This window comes from Salvelinus sp. IW2-2015, linkage group LG9, assembly GCF_002910315.2.
Source record: "Salvelinus sp. IW2-2015 linkage group LG9, ASM291031v2, whole genome shotgun sequence".
NCBI lineage: Eukaryota > Metazoa > Chordata > Actinopteri > Salmoniformes > Salmonidae > Salvelinus > Salvelinus sp. IW2-2015.
Window position 1 is genome coordinate 7,530,033 of NC_036849.1, and position 22,138 is coordinate 7,552,170.

General features: G+C 42.9%; 2 protein-coding genes across 2 annotated transcripts in view; one reads left to right on the plus strand and one right to left on the minus strand.

The window, feature by feature from the left end:
- Positions 1-3,905: 3,905 nt before the first annotated feature.
- foxa1 (forkhead box A1) lies at positions 3,906-6,911 on the minus strand. Its single transcript, XM_023994110.2, has 2 exons — positions 6,732-6,911; positions 3,906-5,814 (listed from the first exon to the last, which is right to left on the minus strand). The coding sequence occupies exons 1-2, from the start codon at positions 6,801-6,803 to the stop codon at positions 4,573-4,575; spliced, it is 1,314 nt and encodes a 437-aa protein (XP_023849878.1). The 5' UTR covers positions 6,804-6,911; the 3' UTR covers positions 3,906-4,572.
- A 2,025-nt stretch (positions 6,912-8,936) lies between these two features.
- Positions 8,937-22,138, plus strand: part of ttc6 (tetratricopeptide repeat domain 6) — a 29,467-nt gene continuing 16,265 nt past the window's right edge. Inside the window, exons 1-21 of the mRNA XM_070445113.1 lie at positions 8,937-10,195; positions 10,410-10,469; positions 10,652-10,831; positions 10,971-11,101; positions 12,699-12,878; positions 13,162-13,321; positions 13,680-13,789; positions 14,195-14,291; positions 14,563-14,649; positions 14,759-15,168; positions 15,350-15,884; positions 16,138-16,267; positions 16,750-16,925; positions 17,165-17,301; positions 18,802-18,971; positions 19,289-19,409; positions 19,686-19,836; positions 19,930-20,012; positions 20,851-20,927; positions 21,143-21,300; positions 21,842-21,976. Of these exons, the coding sequence (XP_070301214.1) occupies positions 9,053-10,195; positions 10,410-10,469; positions 10,652-10,831; positions 10,971-11,101; positions 12,699-12,878; positions 13,162-13,321; positions 13,680-13,789; positions 14,195-14,291; positions 14,563-14,649; positions 14,759-15,168; positions 15,350-15,884; positions 16,138-16,267; positions 16,750-16,925; positions 17,165-17,301; positions 18,802-18,971; positions 19,289-19,409; positions 19,686-19,836; positions 19,930-20,012; positions 20,851-20,927; positions 21,143-21,300; positions 21,842-21,976 (4,431 nt within the window). The 5' untranslated portion in view covers positions 8,937-9,052. The remainder of the gene's footprint in view (positions 10,196-10,409; positions 10,470-10,651; positions 10,832-10,970; positions 11,102-12,698; positions 12,879-13,161; positions 13,322-13,679; positions 13,790-14,194; positions 14,292-14,562; positions 14,650-14,758; positions 15,169-15,349; positions 15,885-16,137; positions 16,268-16,749; positions 16,926-17,164; positions 17,302-18,801; positions 18,972-19,288; positions 19,410-19,685; positions 19,837-19,929; positions 20,013-20,850; positions 20,928-21,142; positions 21,301-21,841; positions 21,977-22,138) is intronic.

Sequence of the window (22,138 nt, forward strand, 5' to 3'; positions counted from 1 at the left end):
GTGCGTTACGCGTTGTTATGATGATCGCACACAGTAGTACAAATAAAATGCCTAATGTAGGCTAGCCTATAGGTCTCAATTTGTATTATGGTTCAGTTCAATATATCTTGACTAGGCCTATAGAAGCCCATTTTATATTTATTTTGCAATGTTATTTTGGAGTCTGATCCTTAATTTATCCTGGGAATTTTACTATCTTGGTCTCCGTGTAAAGGATTGTACACTGGTGCATCAAAAAGAAGGGGAATCCCGATTAACCCATTTTGAGAACCAATCGCATGATGACATGACTACAAAACAACTTTTTATACGCTTTAATTAAAAACGTGTTCAGGCAGCCCAGTTGTGAATGAAATTCAGAGAAAAGCGTGACTGATCCTGTTGCTATAACGACAACAAATATTTCCTGTCTTTCCTTCCACTTTAACGCACTCAATCCATCCATTTATTCGTTGTGGACCTTCTTTTCTAGTAACATTGTATGAAACTGGAGGCTAATTGACAATAAAATGACAATGTTCATGAAGCACATATGTTGTAAAGCCTTGGCCTATGTGAAAAGCATGCAATTTGGAGAGAAATGTGCCTATTGCACAATGATAAAAAGTGGGCTATAGTTCATTCTCCTGGCTATCTCGTTGTTTACAGTGTTGCATAATATGGTTAGTTGTTCTTTTGATATAGGTAGACTATGCATGGTTTACATTTTTGACTATAGATGATTTGGGCGTTCCGTATTAGACTGTCAAATTGTTTAATATTTAGTTTATATAGCAAATACTGTTTGTTCATAGTGCCACATCTTATTTTATTTAACAGACTGGTAGCCTAGTATTTAATATTTGGATAGCTGGTATACATTTGTAATAACTTCCATTTGTCTTCGTCCTCTGCAAAACCTGATGTATAGCACTATTCTGTATCCTCCTTTGTTTGTTCGAACTTTTTCCGTTACCCTGCAAAGAGAGCAACCAAAAAAAAAAAACCAATTGGGTTGTCCCCTTATTGTGGCCTCAAATGGATTAATGAAGACACAAAACACCATGGTCTCGTAGCAGGCAGGCAGGCCGAGGGACCACCAACCTGACAGTCGATGTATATTAGGAGGACACAAAGCCCTAATAAACTTCTTCCGTATAATTTTTAATGGAAAACCAGCTGCTTCTAAAGCTGATTTCGGATAGAGATCTCTCCCTCTTCTCCCTCGGCCTTTGAAAGCTCCTTTCTTTCGTCTTTGAATCTGAAGGGGTATTGCTTTGCTCTTTTCGTTGGCCAAGCACAATTGTGTTATTGGAGATAATTAATTCAATCCCCATCAAAAGGTATTAGAAGCGCCTTGGCCCTGTAGTGGCTTTCTAAACTCAGAATGAAAAGACGGAGAAGAAAGGTCTACGGGTAGGCTCGCTGATGGTCGCTTTTGAAGTAAAGGGGTCTGCGCATTGTTGTCGAAATTTTTGTCCATAAGGGTGAAGAAAGCGCCAGGGCTTTTGATGGGGAAACGTGAAATGCCACATAAGTTGGAAAACAAGGCGCTGCTGAAATCTCCATGCTGGACACTGCCTGCTGATAACATATGTCACACATTACTAAAGGTTGGACGACTTGAATAATGTAGTTCAAATTTAATGTGTAGAAAAACACGTATAACCTATACGCCAAGGCAATTGAAAACTAGGCATATAAATAATAATAATAGCCTAATCATAATAATAATAACATGTTTATTATTGTAATTATCGATGTGTATATAATAAACCGTTTCGGGGTAAGAATAGGTCTATATAATTACTACTAAATGTACCTTCATAAGTTATTAATTCATATTATCTTATATGAGGGCATAAAGGCGTTGATATGTTGGTTTAGACTATTAATTAAATACTAAAGTGAACAGCTATTATGGGTTTCAATGTGATATGCTCTTACACTAAATTATACACGGAGTAGCCTAGGAAAAAAACACCTCATTGCCTTTTTCAGGTGAAATGTCGAACATAATGCATGATATTCTATATAAATTAATATTTATCTCTTATTTGAACGTTGGGGTGTGCCCTAATAGCAAAGATTTCAATCAGAGTCAAGCACAAGTCACTGACAGGTTTGCTCTCTGTTTTTATTTGCTGTTTCACGTTCGACACAAGGTGGTTTCCATACTGGATCTCACACTGCAAAGTCTTTTTTCAACAGCTGGGCAAACTAATGAACCAGATCTGTCCAAAGTTCAAAGATTTATCATGGAAACGTGGAGTCCTTTCCTCCACAAATTGAGGTTTATGTTATTGGAATCTGCAAAGAACACTTTGCAAGAGAGTTTTAATATAGGAGAATAAATACATTAATTACTCGGTGCATTTTGGATGATCTGCTGGGGTTGATTTTACAATTTTAAAGGTACCTACCTTTATTGCCAGGCATATACTGGTCAATACCATATTATTTGCCTCCAACATTGTACACCTTCAAATACAGTAGGTCTATGAAGTAGGTTATAATGGGCCCATCAAATAATGTCGATGGGGACCTTGATCCAAACGACTTCGCAAATATTCTAGATCATATCTGGAGTAAGCGTGTTTCTCCGTTAAATGTGTCAATTTGTGGTTCATGCCCTCTTTGATAGTCTTGTCGTTCATTAATGAACACTGTCATTATGGCAAAATGACTGAAATAGCATATATCGCAATCATTTTATTGACATAATCATGTATCATCTTGAGGTGAAAATAACAAAAATGCAATATTAACGTTAGCCTAAATTCTTCCGGGAAAAATATCCAATCGTTGCAGGAAAATAGGCCAAATGTTATCCATATTTAAAGTGACCAACAAGAAACATTTTATTTGTCACCATTTAGGATATTATAGTCCAAAATGTATTTGAAAAAGATAGAATTGAAAGCATACAAAATTTGGTTTTTAGATATTGTTAATATTAATGTCAATTCATCTGGAGTAGGCTAAAGGTACGCCTCGAGCATATGAAACTCATGCGCAGACAAGCTTCTCAGTTGTTCCAAACACAGTTAATATATTATCTAAATAAACATAGCTTCTTAAAATGTTATTTTATTTATTTAAAACAAGTAAGCTTGAATTCGTCTGTGGAAATATAATCTGAAAAACAAAGCGCAGACCACAGGCCTATGGCATAAGCCTATAAAGCCTCAATTCTCCGCGATATTTTCACCACACTCAATTCAATTCTCCATGTTATTTGCGCATCGGGGGGCAATTACATGATAATTAAACACATTTCACGGTTACTCAGCCAAAATGTGTGTCTACAAAATACCATGATCAAAGTCAAATCTGTTCAGGTTCACGAGCCGCATCATGTAGGGTTACGATTCACAAAAAGATGCTTTGGCCTTTCCATGATATTGTTAAAAATCCATTTACAACACGCCCGAATCCTTTATGAGGTAAAGCTCTGCGGCTGTATTTCTGTTAGATTTGGCTTTAGCCTTGCTCATTGATCAAAAACTTGCGGTGCGTCAACCCAAGCGAGCATCAATACAGTTAGCATTTATGAACTTTACAGGGATACTACAATTATATTGAATACGCTTTAGATGTGTCTATCAATGTTTCATAACCTAATTTCATATGGAGTTACATTCATGATATAATATTTTACGCAATAGTCTGAACAACAAAGCTGGCTATATGTCACTCTGACAGAAGCTTTAGACCATATAATTAATACACTCTCTTTACAATGGTAATGAAAATGTTTTGTAAGGCTTAATTTAAACTCAAAACGTTAAAATTCATATTGTTCCTGAATTATTTGGATATGCGTAAAAGTTGGAACAGTTGCGTAATTGAATAGTACTTTTTTACGCCTCATGCACAGAATAGCTTCTTCAAAATTAACATCAGAAATACCAACAATCAGTGAATAAATCGTATTTGTTTTATTTGAAAATTAACAAGAAATAAGTTAAGCACATGCAGAGACATCAAAACAAACAGAGAAAGATAAAACGCTGACATTAGGCTGCACATAAAAATCACACATTTTCTGGTTTGAAAAATACCACAAAAGACATACAATTGTCATGTATAAAGAAATACACATTTTATTTATAATGCATTTCCACGTGGAATTTAAGATTGCTATACAAGATTGGGTTGTAAATATGTTTGTCAGATATTTAGCAAATAAACCAAAGCAATGCGTAAAATGACAACATCCATTTAAAAAGTAAGATATCTGGAACAGACGGGTGTTTTTCGCTTCACCTGTGTCACGCGTTCCACGAGACCTTATTGACCTTCATTCATGCACATTGTAACACATGGACATACTCATCGTGGGGACTACAAGTTTGGGGAATACAACATTATTTTACAAGCTCAAAATTGTTTTAAATACACTAGCAATGATTTACGACTGGATATACAATCATTCAATGGGAACACTTTACAGTATAGGCCTATTGTATTATTACTCATACACATTCTTATACATTAAAGTAACAGTCCTTATGCACCAGGTGCATGCAAAAAAATATTATCAATGTTTTCTGTCATCCTTTTATCGAGCACTATAAAAATGAGAAGATACTAAGAAGTGTTGAGGACTGGTCTGGAATACACACCTTGATAGTATGACGCCTCTATTGCGGATGGGTCCATAGCTCTGCCAGCCATGGACGCGCTGCCGAGGGGTAGACTGGAAGACATACTTGAGCCGTAGGAGGAGTATTGCAAAGCTTGCTCGTAGGCTTTCAAATCCAGTTTGTGCTGTTGCTCTGAGGATGACATTAAATTATTTATTGAAAACGGGTGGTTGAATGAGTAATGGGGATCCCCTTTTAGGTGCAGATGGGACTCGTGCGCCATCGAGTGCGGAGGTAAAGGGAGAGAGGACAGGGACGTGGCCGAGCTGGCCACGGGGTGGAGAGGTGGCCCGCTGCTCTTTAGTTCAGAGGCGCTGCTACTGCTCCTGTGGTCCATGCTGTGAGGGCTGGAGGACTGGTTGGAGGTGGAGAGAGAGTTGGAGTCCACATTCCCAGTCTTGTTGTTGGTGTTCTCGCTCGAAGGCGACCCAGAACCGGACTGGTCTTTCCTTCCGTCCCCTTTACTTGAAGATATCTTTCTATTTTCGCATTTGAAACGCTTTTGTCTGCGTAGGTAACAACCGTTCTCGAACATATTTCCTGAATCTGGGTGCAGGGCCCAGTACGAACCTTTGCCTGGCTTATCCGGTGACCTAGACACTTTGATGAAGCAATCATTAAAAGACAAGGAATGGCGAATAGAGTTCTGCCACCTCTGTTGGTTCTGTCTGTAGTATGGAAATAGGTCCATTATCCACTGATAGATTTCGCTAAGCGTGAGCATCTTGCTTGGTGCTTGCTGAATGGCCATGGTTATGAGGGATATGTACGAATACGGAGGCTTTGCGTGCGGGTAGCTTCTCCTGAACGACTTGTTGTCCCTTGCTCGGTTCAGGTTGGGCTGAGTATAGGACATTGGGCTCATAGTAGGGCTCATGCTCGCGTATGGATTCATAGCGTTCATGGAAGCCTGCTGAGCCGACATCGCGCCCATGTTCGAGGGGCTAAGGGCAGTGCCCATTGACTGTACCCCTCCACCCATTCCGTTCATCGCACTGGACGCGCTCGGGGGCATCCCTGTCATTGTCCCGGGGCTTAGTCCGGCTCCCAGGCCGGGGTTGGCGTAAGACATGTTGAAAGAACCTGAGGTCATATTTCCATTAGTAGACATACTCATGTAACTGTTCATACTGTTCATGGAACTCAATCCTGCATTCATGCCGTTGTTCACCATGGGCGAATATACCTGGAATAACATGAGAGAAATGTGATCACAACAATGCATTGGTCTTCCACACACTCAAAGTGCTTACGTTTTTTATTGTTTTTTTTCCTGCTGAAATCGACTGTGTAATAATGTTTAGCCAATAATAATGAATAGTGATTCATATTAGGCTGTTAAACACAAAATATTTCAAAACTTAACGAATTTAATTAATTCGATTTGACTAAAAAACACGAGATTCATTTTGAGAGCTTTTAAACAGCAGCATCAAAACAGTGCAGCCTGGTCCATTTATAAGATATATCTCAAACTCAAACAATATTGTTTCATTGTGTTAGGGCATATAATGCGATTTTGTGCTGCTTTTCAAGCAATGCAATAATTTAGATGAACATTTTATGTAGGCCTATTGTGCACAAACAGAAGGTCAAGCAAAGTGTATTCATCTTATTATTGGCATGGAACAAACGAATTAAGATTGATTTGAAATATTCCACTGACTGCAACTTTCTTTTCGAATAGCATGCATTGATAAACATATGCCATGATCTCGCTGCATGATGGCTGGTAAATATTCAGTGCCAAATCCCATTTTTACGCACTTGTATAATGGGATTTTATTTCTTGTTAAAGTGCCAATATCTCAAGTCAGCATTCGGCCTGCTGTGACTGCAATGTGCACTGCTGCCACCCGGCGTGCTTGGCCGTCTCTCGTTCTTTAGGATACATCACCAGGTTGCATATAGTGAAGTCTATGCCCAAAACAGCCCAATATTCCATAAACAACAACAACAACACTGTGCTTTTAGTTTTTTTTTTGAAGGACACTCAGTGCAGTTTGCTAGAAAACATGCATCGCAAAAACGAAGAGGTGGAAATCAGTTATAATTGTTATTCTAATACACAAATCAAATAAAACTGAAATACACATAGCCTACCTCTTGTGCGTCATTGTAATAGCTGCTCCAATCTGGCGTTTCGTGACCTTCCATTTTCACTGTACCCAACATTATGGTTGATATCCACAAATAGTAAACATGCAGTTCCTCAGACTGGAGTTTTGGAGAAATGTATCCTAGGAAACGGTGCGCTGTAACTGGTGGGATGTTGCAGGAGGGTTAGAGTAAAGAAGTGAGGAGATAGATGTTGAATGCAGTGTGACCTGTGAGTTTAGATCTTCCCCTAATACGTAGGCGGTACAACCCACCCACTTTTTCAGTGTTCATTTGCCTGGCTCTTTTTCCCTTACTGAAGTCACCCCTCCGGTGCCCACAGTTATTCTGCGTCTTTACAGAGAAAAATAGCCCAGTCAAAAATAATGTTTTCCCCTCCCTAATAAGGTGTGTAAACATTCCATCAGTCAGAAAGCTGGGTTTGAAAAACAGCCGAGCATGGCATTTGTTGTTGTACAATTACGCACTTGGAATTATATCCATAAATTAAGGTATTTCATATGCCATGGAGAAAGCCTGGCATAAACCAAATAGACAGGAAACTAGCATTACAACCTAGTATTTTAGGTCTTTATGATTAATCATGAAGGGAATTTTAATGGAATAACATGTAACAGAATCGTCACTGTTTATGCCTATAATTTCAAATGATCCATTACCAACACAGGGGCGCGCGCGCCCTACAAATTCATGATAATATTTGCTCTGGCTCACAGAAAGTTGTCTATAGGTATCAAAATGTTAAATTCTGCGAGAATTGAGAAGGCGTTAGCATTGAGGATATTGGATATTCTTATCAAAAATATTCACTTATAAGCAATGAAGGTTTATTTCTTTATAATAATTTAATTTATGTGCAGACTATGCCCATATATAGGATTTAATTGTAGCCAACGTAGGCCTGTGTTTCATGTTTAATGTTATGGCCTCTGGACAATGGAGAAGATAAGTGTCAACATCTTAATACGCGTGAAAAAAGCTTCCCAATATTCCTCTGCTCTGTTAACTGGACGGTAGCCCTACAAGCAGTTGCAGCCAGGTCCTTCGATTCTAAACCCGTTAATGAGGGAATAACAGCGATAATTATCCCTTTACATGAGATTATCTCAGGGTGATCTCTAACGCCATTAGGGAGAGAAAATCGATTTGTTAAGGCCGGATTAAAACCTCCCACAAAGCATGGTAAATTAGGTTTACTGCTGGATTTGAAATCTGACACGGTAGATATAGCCAGCCCCACAAAGCCCTACAGATGAACATGGTTGTTTTACAGATATTTACGCTAATAGATTGCTTTATTCTATGACATGAGTCTTTATGATCACATGTTTATTATGGCACAGAAAAAAAAGGAAAATAGAATCAGAAGATGAATTGTCCCAAAGAAATTAGAAGGGATGAATTACATTCCACATTTGATAAGCTTACTAGACAATATTGGATTTTATGACAATAATATTTCCCGAAGGCCTACACATCCAGAATGAAAACTACAGAGCCAATAGAAAAAGGCATAGGCCTATGCCGAATTGAAACTATACTTCTTCTGTCGATTAGAAAAGCCTTTGAGCTTTGAACACGTTCGCATTTTGTAACTTTTTATTTAGTTCAGTTTCCAGTGCTTGTCCGGTCTTAGGCAGTCTCAGTTCTGCACCCACGTGGTGTCTGTTTTGTCCAGCCTAGTTGTCTGGTTTGGTTGCTAGGAGATCCTCCCAGCCACCACGAAGAAATGGTGGATGTCAAATCTTCCCAAAAGTTTGTAAACATTTTACCTGCCAACGTGTTTATGAGATGATATTCAGATATTTAAAGTAACGTCAATTTCAGCAAAGAGCGGTGTCTTGTCACTTCAATAGTTTTGGAAAAGGTAAGCGTTGGAATTTGCTAACGTTAGCTAATCTAACGTTATTCTCGTAGCATTGGAGTGGTTCACTGCTGGCAACATTGTAGCTCGTTAAACGGGGCGTATGACATCTTTCAAACTTCACTAGCAACAAAATACACACTGTGAAGCTGTTATACTGACAGTGCTGCTACTTTTTGTAACACAGTAACACAAATATTAGTATCAACAGTTTGATCATCATCAGTTATTGCATAGGCCGCGTAATCCTACATAGAATAAGCATCAATCATGTCATATATCACGTTTTAGGCTACCATTTGTTTTTATTGCTGTGTGTATTTCATAATCACCCATTGAAAAAGAATACCTCTTACTACTCACCAACTTCCATCCTCAGTCCTTTACTTTTTTGCATGTTTCACTTTCCAACATTTGGTCACGTTGATAGACATGGAGCAACATGCTGAGAAATAAGGTTCTGAGCCACAGCGAGGAGCTAAAGCTGAAGAAGGAGTTAGGGGTGCTACGCAATGAGTCCCAGTGTGAATTCCTACAAATGAAGCAGCTGTTTTTCAACTCCCACACAACCACCAGCACACAGGCCCAACCACCAGACTCTCTCCACACACTGGAGTCATCAGGACTGATGGAAGAGGCTACAGAGGGACCCTGTGGCACATCGGACACACCCCAAAATAGGACCTCACAGATGTCTGCAGGGTCAGTCAGCCTGTTGGAGTTCCATGCAGATCTGCTACAATCACCACCTGCCTCCTTACCACAAAGTGCACTCCTACTAGACATCCATAAAACAAAGTCTGAGGTGAGCAGGAGTCAAGGAACCACACGTATCAAAGGAATCAGTGAAGGGAGAAATTCAGTTAATTTGATCCTGTCTTCTCCAGGCCAGAAACCTTCCCAGAAGCCGGCCATAGCTCAGCTAGCAGGGACGACCAAAGTGGTGTCCATGTCCATGAGGCCACAGCCTCCCTCTAAGCCCAGGTCAGAGAGGCCAGCAACAGGGACCAGGATGTTTATATACAAGAGCAAGAAGGAGTCAGAGCAGGTGTCGGAGAAGGAAGCGGCGGAGAGGCGCATCCGGAGATCCAACTTCTTCAGCAGATGTCTGGCTCTGAGCTCGGACAACACCGACAACAGCAGGAACAGTGAGGACTCGGGCTCCGAGCAATCCCACGGGAAAGCCCCACAGAAGGTCAAGAAAAAGAAAAGGAGGAAACAGAAAGATAGGTCTACGCATGCACCAAGGACGCCCACTGACGACAGAAGCTCAAAGAGCCAGAGGAGTACCATGGCCCCTAACGGTATCCACAGTGTCAAGTCCACCACAGAGCTGCTGGAGGAGGCACGGGGCATTGTAGGGGCCGAGGGTGCAGAGAGCCAGGAGGACACGGACCCCCAGCAGAGACACCCAGAGGAGTCAGTGGCCATGACTATGGGGCTTGTCAGAGGCAGAGGGAGGACGGTGGATGAGATCATTGCCTCCTTACAGAGAGGGGACAGTGATATGCCATCTGCCTCGGACCAGATGATCAAGGAGCTGATGGAAAGAGTGCTGGGGGACAGCTACAATGCTGACAACGAGGTGACAACACCATAACAAAAGGACAACAACATATAATATGCTGAATGGTCACAAACATTTTGACCTTTATACTTTTGGTAGAGATTTTAAATAAGCACGGGGATAGTCAATTTATATTAGTTATTTAAACAGGTATTCAATGCTCATAGCAATTGCACTTGTATTGATTAATGACAATCTTTGTTTTTTTTATAACATTTAATCATTTTTAAAGGAAGAAAAAACGGTGGAATCAGAGGAGAGAGAAGAGAATATTAGCCATGTACAAACAGAGGTAATGCAGAGACTAGAGTGTATTTACATTTTTCACAGTTCATTGAAAAATAGGTTTTCAGAGCATTTGAGAACATTTTTAAGTGTAGAGGTTTCTGTTATTAAGGTTGTATAAAGCCTTGATAAGGAATTCTGTTAGTATGATAGTTAACATTAACAAATGTCTTATCCACATTTTCCCAGGGTACTCCTCAGAGGTCCCCGGTTCCACAGAGGATGTTGTGGGTCAAGAGGGAGACACCTACCCCTCCAAGACCTGCTGAGTCCCCTAAAGTCACATCGGGCGTCTACAAGATCGCTCACTCACTGTCTGAACGAGAGACAGACGGCGATGACTCTATGGTCTCTGCTCTTCCACAGAAGGTAATACTTGGATTTATGTGTTTGTCATTATGTGAAGTTCAGTAGTTGTAACTGTACTATCAGTTTATCTTGTTCACGCCTCCCACAATTAGAAAACAAACGTTTGTTTTTGTGGGGTTTTTTTCTCCCTCCATCAAAGGTGACTTATGCAGATGTAATGACAGCTCGAGGAGATACCATAGCTCCTTCTCAGAGACCAGCGAGGGTGTCTTTACAAAACAAAACCATTCAAGGCCTCTCCCCTCTAGCAACATGGGCCCCCAAAGCACAGTAAGCGTCTTGTATTCGCGGTCAGTCTGGTTGATCATGAGAGTTGTGAGTTGTTGTATCGAACTGATTTTGAGTTGTGATCATTATTGGAGGTTAAACTACTACTTCTATTACAAACTTGGGTATTAAATACAACCACATACAACACTGCACTGTCAAATAAATAGTGGTTTTCTCCTAAAACATGAAGACATGTTGCTTAAACCCTGTATAATCATGGTCGTCACTGTGTTATCCCTGCTTGTTTTGAACAAAGTTGTTTTCTAACAACCTCTTCAACTCACTATCATTAGTAACCATCTCCGACCTTGACTTTAATGGATTGGGCGGGGGTGGCATTGGACGGAGATGAGCTCAGTTCCAGGGAGTCTCTCTGTAAATAAAGTGACTTCTAAGCTATCATCAAAACTCCCCACCTGATTCTCGGAGACCCATTGACACAGAGAGTAATTATGCTCCTAGCCTAACACACTCTTTAGACTGCTCTCTCTCTGTCTGGAGCCTGGTGCAACCACACACTTCCTTATAACTGACTCCTTACTCACCTAAAGAGACCAGATTTACTGCCTCCTCCTGCTGCAAGTGCTGAGTTGGAGTTGTGCCACACCCTCCCACTCCTTCCACTCCCCTCCAACCCCATTGACGAAAAAATGGAACCAAAACAAGTGCCATTTAATTAGGGGTGTTTTTCAGAGCTTTGGTTCACTGAAAGGTTTCTGTTGGGTATGGATAAGAGGCTGTATAAGCGGGCCAGGCTGCCAGCCTGTCTGCTGATGGTACATGGATTAGATAAGGAGCCAGGCTGAAGGCAGTGCTCAGGTCAGCTCCACTCCACAGTTATGGAATGCTCATTTCATTGAAAACAAGGCGAATGACTCCAGGGTGACCTTACAGGTTTGCCGCTCCGCTAGCTGAGCTGGGGCATGCCTACCTAACCCAGAGTGCCAGAGAGATGATCAATCTCAGGAGTGGCAGGCCATAGTGAACATGTTGGGCTCCAATAAATTTGTCCAGTGTCTGTCAGGACAGGAGGTGGGTGGTGGGTGGTGAAGGGAGGCCGGGCCTTTCCCTCCTAGCACAGAGAGGCCACACACAGAGTCTCCAGTTCAAAGAGTGGTGAGAAGTTATGGCAGGGATGATCTGAGCAAATAAACCACCACCTCATCTGCTTACGCCACAGAGAATGGTTCATCTGTTAGGACAAGCCCCAAGACCACTGTATTGCTTGTAGACGTTTCAAATATGTGGATTGTTTTTGAATCGTTGACATTCTTCAATATAACAAACCAGTGGGGTTTTGGTTCAAAGCAAAATGTCAGTTGACTTCTCCCTTTACCATACGTGATAATACTGTATGTTGGGTTTTATATATACCCTGTGTTATTACAGACTAGGGAAAGAAGTCAGAAATTCTGTTACATTTAGATACAATTGAAGGTAAGCATTACCTTGGTCCTAGATCTGTTTGTGTTCTCACCAACTCTGTTGCTATCATTGTCAAGCCAGTGACAAGGAGTTGGCATGATGGCGCAAACGGACTGGCGAAGTAAGAGTATCACAACATTGTAGTCATTACTGTTCTAATTCTCTCCCACAGTGCAGATGGGTACAAGACCATTCACCACCTCTGTACAACCCCAGTCAGCCAGGCCCTACCTCTGGAGCTGCAGCTGGCTTCCCGGGTCTGTCACACCTCTAGCCAACTCAGTGCACCACCACAGTTTCACCAACAGAGGGCAGCACTACAACACATCGCTGCCCAGCCTGACAGACACAGGTAAAATGCTTTTATTACATTTTTTATTTAACCTCTATTTATCTATCTCTCCCAGGCTCTGCTTCATAAGTTGTTTTCTGACCAAAACCTAGACTTTATAGCAACATTTGGAATTGAAGTGCTGGGATACAGGGTTGCATTAAATTATTTAGTAAATATGATTTGGTCGTTCTCTCCACTTTCTCTCTCACTACCTTCTGCACTCCACGTGGGGAAACTTTACATGTCAGGAGTATCATTACAACAACCTCATATCATGTAAAACTATTGAATCTCTTTGCAGGATAGTAAATGAAGGTGTGCCCTGCGTGGAGGCGACTGAGTCTGATGGAAAGGACTGTGTGAGTCACCTGCCTCCCCAGACTTCAGCCAGCTTGGCTGACTGGCAGAGGATCGCTGAGTTTTACGTAGAGAAGCCCAGGATGATGCTTCATGGACAGGCGGTGAGGAGGATCAGCACTATGTTTATACAACTTTTCCCCCAAAACATTTTTTCTAGAAAGTGTTTCATCATCCAACAAGATGATGCACTAGGTGGCACCAGACATATTTGTAACTCATTAGAAACAGGAGGTTTTTAAAGGGACTGCTTATAACATGATACTAACACTGTAGCTATCTGGGATTGTTTAAGAATGTCAAATGTTTCACTTCCAGTTCCGCATTATCTTTTTAATGTCATGTGTGAGTTTGTTTTATTCAAGGGTCTTTTTCCTTGGTCTAGATGAGTCACCTGTCTTGAAGTGTCTATCCTCCCAGTTCTCTGTGTGTCTTATACAGTATCTCTCTCCTTCCTCCCAGACCTCTCTGTGTTCCAACGAGCTGAAGATGTTCTGGCACCCAGCGCCTCCTAAGTTCAGCTGCTCTCCTGCATTCGTCAAACACAAACTCTTTCCCAAGTACCAGGTAGTGTAGTACTGAGCCTCTGACGTTTACCGACGGACTTGTAGGCTACTTCCCTCCCAGACAGTCAGTCCACATGGACTGTTAACGGAGGACTTAACTCTACTCTATTTGTTCCTGGCTGTGTTTTAGTTGAGACTTGATGGGGGAACATTGGAGATGCTCTTTGATCATTACATTACAAGATGCCCTACTACTCTGAAAGTTAGATAACATTAACAAGGCCACATTGATCATGCCTTTTTAACCAAAGATGTCCTGGTGAAATATAATATCTTTGAATATCAAATATCTTTGATATATGTGAATAATAGCTTTGATATATTAGAATATCAAATTGCACGTGAACCAGTTAACCAAACCTCGCCAATGTGATCTCACCCTGCTGTGTTTCTATGGTGTTTGTTACTTAGGCAATCCGGAATGACCAGTGAGGAGCTCTATGGTGATCTGCAGGACCTGGTGGAATCAGCCTGTGACCTGACAGAGATGGAGCCAACCAACTCATTGGTCAGTGTGGTGTTCAGTCCCCCCCTACCCAAATGTAAATGGTATGTAATTCCCAACGCTCACCCCCCATTTCAGACTATAAATATCTTTAATTAAAATATATGCTGACTTGAAAAGTAGTAGCGATATTAACCCCCACAATCTGAGCTTTTTAGGCTATTATTATATGTTCCTTTGTGTGCTGAACTGAAGTGTTATGNCCTCCCCCCAAACTAAACTAAACAAACCCCCCTCTAGCATGCCCTTACGAACGTGTTGGATCTTCCTACAGGAAAATGTGCTGTCCAGAAAGTTCAAGTCTATGATAGACTTCAGAGTAACTGAGCAGTCACCTCAACCCTCCATTGACGAAGAACAGGTGAGTGTATATGAAAAATGTCATGTCATTCAATAACACGATAAACCACTATCTCACCACCTAAGTAGAGGTTCTGACCATGGTCTCACTATTCACCATCTTGACCCAGTTGAAGAGGCCCTTCTCTGCCCCACACCTCAACCCTGAGCCAGAGGCCTTCCTCAAGGTATCATGTGACTTTGCCACCGTCACCAGAGAGCTGGAGGTGGTTCGGCAGCAGCTGTTCTCCACTGTGCTGGCTGAGGAGATCCAACCCCAGGTTACTCCCACTGTTCAGCAGGAGGCCGACCACCAAGCCCCCGCAGCAGGCCCCAACACAGAGGAGCTTACCCCAGCCCTCAGCCAGAGTCAACACCAGTACAGGAGGGACCGAGGCAGGGTGATGATGGGGGAAACAGTCAGGAGAGGCAGCATATCCCACTCCAAGAAGAAGGTCGCCAAGGGTGGGAAGAAGTTGTGCCCTGCCAAGCTGGCCTACATCCATGAAAAACTGCAGGAGCCACCACGTACTCTCATCAGGTAGGCAGGCTTACAGTACTGCAATTCATTTGGCTAACAAAGCAGTTATAGAACTTCCAGACTAATGTGCTTTCATTTGGATATACAGTAGACCCACGTTATTGCTGTATTTACAGAATGTATACATTTCTTCTTTACATCTAATCACCCTGTCTGTGTTGCCTGCCTCCTGTGTTCCCAGGAGTGAGTCTGTGTGCCAGCTACTACCCATCAAACCCACCACGTGCCTTTCAGAGGAGCCTCCCCTCCCTCTCCCCTTGCCCCGCTACCCGAGCCTACCCCTGGTGCTGGACTTTGAGAGCTTTGCCGCTGACCAGGGTGGCATCCCCGACGTGCTCCCTCCCCGGGAGTGGGTGAGGGATATCTGGGATGCCTGGTTTGACCAGCTCTTCCCCCCACTGGAGGAGAGCAGCAGCACCTCCAAGAAAGAGTCAGACTCCTCTAAGAGGGCCCCCAGCAGCAGCCTCCAGAGCGGGGCCCTGAAGAAGCCTGGGGAGAAGGTCCTGATGCTGGATGAGATACAGCCTCTGGACTGGGTGGACCTGTCTCTGACCCTGGACCAGGGCCTGACCACAGTGGACCTGGAGGGAGAGGTGGCCAAGCTGTCCCAGGCTATTGCCCAGCAGGACAGACCTAGCGCCTTTGACCTGTGTCGCAGGGGGGCGCTGCAGAAGAAACTGGGCCGGCTTAACCAGGCTCTGGAGGATCTCAATGCCGTAAGTTTAGTTCACATTTTCAGTAGGCTAGCAGAGGTTTGGTTCTGAAATAGGACAGCCATGGAGGAGTGTGTTAGGTCGGAATACTGTAATTGCAGTTGGAAGCTAGTCAAAGTAACTTGATTTAGACATTTATTTATAAGTATATAAGCTAGCTAATAGGTTTGACCTGATTTCCCTACTAGCTTCATTTTCCTCCTCTAGGCCTAGCTTCTGATGATAAATGGTTAATGTTTTGTTGTTTCCACGCTAGGCCATTTCCTTAGAGCCCTACCTGCTGGATGCTTACTGGCACAGGCACAGCATTTATCTGCTCAGAAACAACCAGAATAGTGCTTTGGATGACCTGAACTTTATCATCAAGCACACCAAGAAACATGCAGGTAAGCCCACCACAGCCCAAAACCCTGTGTGTTTTATTAGTTACTGTAGATACAAGTGATTCACGGTACATACAGCGTGATGATGCACTGACTGACTCTGCCAAGGTGAAAGTGATTGCACTTCTGCTGAATCTCTCACTTGAATGAATTTCAATTCCTCATTTCATGAGCCTTTTAGTTTTTTCGCTCTGGCACGTTCCATCTGTATTTTCAAGTTAGTGAGTGCTCCATTGATTTAAATGTTAGTTCCTTTTTGCCAATAGGAACTACATTTTTGTTGACTATAGTTATTGTACATTCTGTGGCATTACACTGCTGCTCGATGTATTAAGGAAATTCTGGTGATGTACCCACGGTTAAGGATGCAACTGGACTTATATGTGATTTGATTATGGTTCATGACTGTACAGCTATAGCTCTTCCTCCTTTCTAGACTACTGTACAGTACAATACATTACCAACCTTTTATATGTGTTTACCAGATGCCTTCAAGTCCAAAGCAGAAATCTACAGAGTGAGAGGAGAGACCACCCTGGCTATTATAAACTACACTCAGGCCATCAAATGCAGACCTGAAGACGATGACAACTATTTCAAGAGGGCTGAGATGTACGAGAAGAGGAATGAGATTCTACTGGCCATGGAGGACTATGCCAAAGTAAGTCACGTTGCCACTGACATCACTGGGTCTCAAAGCACTCTTAGGATGTAGTCTGGGTTTAATACAGTCATCTAAGGTAGAAAACCAACAACGTGATATTGTGTATTGATTGAGAAGAGATTCCACCTCACTCCAGGGCTGACCTCTGGATTATTTTGCCAGCATAAGCCACAGAACAAGGGCTTAACAGGAGACTGCTGTGACTGGGGTGTATGTCTGTAATCTTTGTCTTCCAGACGTTTTCCATCAACCCAGGGAGAACGGACGCTCTGTTGACCCACGGCCTGCAGTACTTCCACAGCTGTAACTGGATGGTGGCTCTGTCTGACTTTACTCTGCTGCTCCAGCGCGATCCCAGCCATGCCATCGCCAGGTAATCAATGGGTGTGTCTCAAATGACACCCTATTCCCTATATAGTGCACAACTATTGACCAGGGCCCATAGGTAGTAGTGCACTCTATAGTACAGGAATGAGCATCTTTGATGGGGGTGTGGCCCACCAAAAAACGTCCTCATCATGAGGGGCTGCAGTACTCACATCCATACCCCCCCCCCCCCCACCCCACGCTGTGACAGCGAAGATTTTTTTAAAATAGTTTAAAAGTAAATTTCCTGCAATTCTGCACATTTTGGCATGGGGCGTAGACAAATGTTGTTTAAAAGGCAGTTTGCGGCAATTCTACAGTATTTTGCCATGGGGCGGAGAGAAGATTTTGCAATTTGTAACGATCTTCTTCATCTGAAGAACAGGAAAGATCGGAACCAAATGCAGCGTGGTACGTGTCCATGTTACATTTATTTTAACTGAACACAGAATACAAAATAACAAAAGTGAAACAACGAAAATCGAAACAAATCCTGAAAGGTGGACACAACACAAAACAACTACCACAAACACCAGGTGGGAAAAGGCTACCTAAGTATGGCTTCTCTCATCACGAAGACAACGATAGACGCTGCTCTGATTGGGAACCATACCAGGCCAACACAATAGAAATACAAAAACAATAGAATGAAGAAACCAATGAAATGCCCACCCACCCTCACGCCCTGACCAAACCAAAATAGAGACATAAAAAAAAGGAACTAAGGTCAGGACGTGACAGCAATTTTATAACTAATTTCATGTAATTCTCCTCACGCTTGCCATGGGGCGAAGAGAAATTTTGCAGTTTTACAGCTAATTTCCAGAAAAATTCTACACATTTTGCCATAGGAGGCAAACATTTTGCAGTTTTTAAATGTGATACCTGATGATCAAGGTGGGCTTACCCCGGTTAGTAAGTTTGACAATGATTAACTACACGTTTAGTATAGCTGGCGCTAGAACTAACTTAGCAATCTAAAAATGGTTTTTTCTTTGAGCGTAGGCTTAATTGAGTGACTGCTGAGACAACCAAATTTTTAAAAATTGGCAGCCTTGGTAGTATTGCTACTTATTGCAAATTGATTGTATTTTTTTGGTGTGATAATTAGTCTGCGGGCTACGAAAGGGGGGCTGCGAGTTGCCCCATCCTGATATAGGGAATCAGGCTGTGCCTTGGGACACAGATAATGCGCGGAAGCGTTAGGCTGGAGTTTAGCTCCCAAGTCACGAGCAGGTTCTGTCTCTCTCCCTCTCGTGCTCAACAACTCACAACACACACACACCCCACACACACACACACACCGACAAAAACAACGCCCACACCACCCACACACACCAGCACACACACACACACACACACACACACACACACACACACACACACACACTGAAATGTCGATTGACAGTCAGTTGTGTTACCCTCCATAATGTCAGTGGTGTTACCCTCCACCTGTTATAACCCATTATAACACATAATGTCTCGTTATAATCTGGACATACCACAGGACGTACAGGGGCAGGATCTATGCTAAGGTGGGTCAGTACCAGGAAGCCATCGAGGACTTCTCCCTGGCAGTTCACCTGGACCCCAATGACTGGCTGGCCTTCTACCACCGAGGCTGTCTGCTCAGGAAGAGGATGCCTGATATTGCCCTCCAAGACCTCAGCACCTCAGGTATTAGACAATAGATAAATATACACTTAATTGTACGGATGTCCTCAGAGAGGAAAATCATTTCCACAGTCCACTAGTTACAAACAACATCATCAACAAAACCTCACCTAACCCCCATTTCATGCTATTAATATCTTCAATCCAATGTGTTCTGACTCGAAGAGTGGTAGCTTTCAGTTTACATTAACCCCCAATCAGAGTTGTTTTAGGCTATTAATATCTTTCCATTGTGTGCTGGATTGAGGAGGTGTTGTGTTACAGTCCTGTGAGTACCACAGAGATACAACTTATTGTTATATTTATTTCTGTGCCACCAGTACTCATTAATGATAGCCAAGAGAACCTGAGTGCCTTCCTGCACAGGGGCCTGCTCTATACGGAGCGACGGCAGTGGCAACAAGCCGTGTTCGACTTTGAAGCTGTGATCAAACTTGACAGGTAATACCACTGGGCCTCTCGCTTTCACAGAGTGGATCCTTTCTTCTGAAAAGAGCAACAGGGCTTTGAGTGAGAAGGAAGAGAAGGAGAGAGGGGGAGAGAAGGAGAGAGGGAGGACATTTCGAAGCTAAATATTAAATAAGACTTGAGATGTATGAACATTTTGAATGATAAGAACTAGAATCTTTAAGTCTAATAATTGTTGTGAGATTAGAGATAAGTTATATTTCCTTTAATGTTTTCCCCCACTTTGTGATGATTTCTTGTTCCTGTTAGGTCTGTAGCACTGGCCCATGTGAACCTGGGCTTGATCTTCATGTTGAATATGGGCCAGAACTATGAAGCCATCCGAATGTTCAGCAACGCTTTGAGGGTGGACCCCACCTACATCAGGGGATACATCTGCCGGGCCCAAGCCTATCGTAATGTAAGCATTTCAAATGTCACGATGCGGTCACCAGGATTTTCAGGTTTTCACTTTATGATGTATAAATCATGAACCTTATTCTTCACCAAAAAGGTCAATGATCTGAAGAGAGCGCTGAAAGATCTGACACGAGCCACACATATGAAGCCAGACGCTCAACAATTGTATATCATGAGGTAAAGGTTCTTACAGAACTTTTCTGTCACAAACAAGCTAGTGTCTTAGATTTAGAGTGGGCCTTTCCTTGTATCAGAGGAAGGATATCAGGCTTGAGTTTTATGTCTGTAAAAGGGACCTAAACTATTCTTTAGTTAAGAATACAAAAGTAGTACAGGATTCCCCCCAAAAGAATATAAGAGGGGTGCTGTGCCACCTTGTGGACTGGCTGCACCACTATGTAGCTAGATTTTTTTTTTTAATCCTTTATTTGTTGTCAATAAAGGCTCTAGATTGCAGGAAATGGTAGTTACAGGTGTTCGCAAACACAAACATCTCTGGATCCCCCTCCGGGCCTCCCCCACCTTACTCATCAGCACCATGGACTCTACAAAATGTCGAAAGCGTTCCACAGGGATGCTGGCCCATGTTGACTCCAGTGCTTCCCACAGTTGTGTCCAGTTGGCTGGATGTCCTTTGGGTGGTGGACCATTCTTGATACACACAGGAAACTGTTAAGCGTGTAAAACCCAGCAGCGTTGCAGTTTTTGACACAAACCGGTGTGCCCTGTCATCTACTACCATAACCCATTCAAAGGCACTTCAATCTTTTGTCTTGCCAATTCACCCTCTGAATGGAACACAAACACAATCCATGTCTCAATTGTCTCAAGGCTTAAAAATCTTTATTTAAACGGTCTCCTCCCCTTCATCTACACTGACTGAAGTGGATTTAGCAAGTGACATCAATAAGGGCTCATAGCTTTCACCTGGTTTCACCTTGTCAGTCTATGTCATGGAACATGTTGTATACTCAGTGTATATTGACATATCCACAATGCCCTCTCTGTGTTTCAGGGGCCAGTATTTGTGTGACATGGAACAGTTTGACCTGGCCACGTTCTGTATCCAGTACGCTGCAGAGATGAACAAAGGTACAGCGATTCTAATCAGGATCCAGGAAGCATAACATGAGTTCCCTGACCCTGACTGACAAGTCCTTGTTATCTCACAGACTGACACTATATGGCAGGAACTTACTGATTACGGAGTAAGAATCATGGCTTCACAATGAGCAATGCTGTTGGCAAGAGCACAAACAAATCTGGGACCAGGCTAATACTGACCAGTGACCCTTCCCCACCACCAGCACTAGGGTCATCTCCCATCCAGCAGGCTGCTGTCCAGTCTTTCCTGGGGAATGATGCCAAAGCCATTGCCTGTCTGGAGGCAGCCACCAACAACCGACCTTCACCTCCCATCCTCATTCTCCTGGGCAAGACACAGATGAAGGCATGCAAGTTCATGGTGGGTTGTTACGTTCTGGGTTACCATGCCTTGTCATGTATAGGCTAAAGCTGAATGATCAATGCTGCCCTGTTTCCTCCAGTGATTTTGCTTGTTTGTCTTCCTCATTCCAATCATTAGGCCTGTAGCTTGATGTACTACAGTACCCATAATGCCCCGTGTAACATCCGGGTTGTGTCCTAGTAAAGATGTTCTGAAGCTAACATAATGGCGTCGGGCAGCTTATCAATACAACTGGCCTACTTTTCTCAGCATGACATTTTTATAGCAATAACCATGGCCTAACATGCCCTGTCATCAGGGGAGAGTAAGTGTCTTGGGGGAGTTGGTGACGTGTGTGTATCACAGGCGGCCGGTGACACCATATTTGGGGAGGACATGCTCATAGTAATGGCTGGAACGGAATTAATGGAATGGTATCGAACACATCAAACATGTGTTTGATGCCATTCCATTTACTCCATTCCAGCCATTATTTTGAGCCGTCCTCCCCTCAGCAGCCTTCTGTGGTGTGTGTGTGTGTGTGGTGACTGTGCTGTAGGAGGCAGTAGAGAGCTTCAGGAAAGCCCTGATTCTGCTGAGCCCCAACGAAACCAACCTGTACAACGTCTCTGAAGCTGCAGAGGTCTTCTATCTGACTGGACTCTGCTACATGGCACTGGCTCTCCTGTTGCAGGTACAGTAACTAGGCGTTGTCTGTTCAGATATCCATGTTATTTGGCTGCATGGCCCCCCAACACTAGCCTGGTCCCAGATCTGTTTGTGCTCTTGCCAACAGTGCTTGGCATGACAGCACAAACAGACTGGCTACTCCAACACAACGTTTTTGAATCCACTG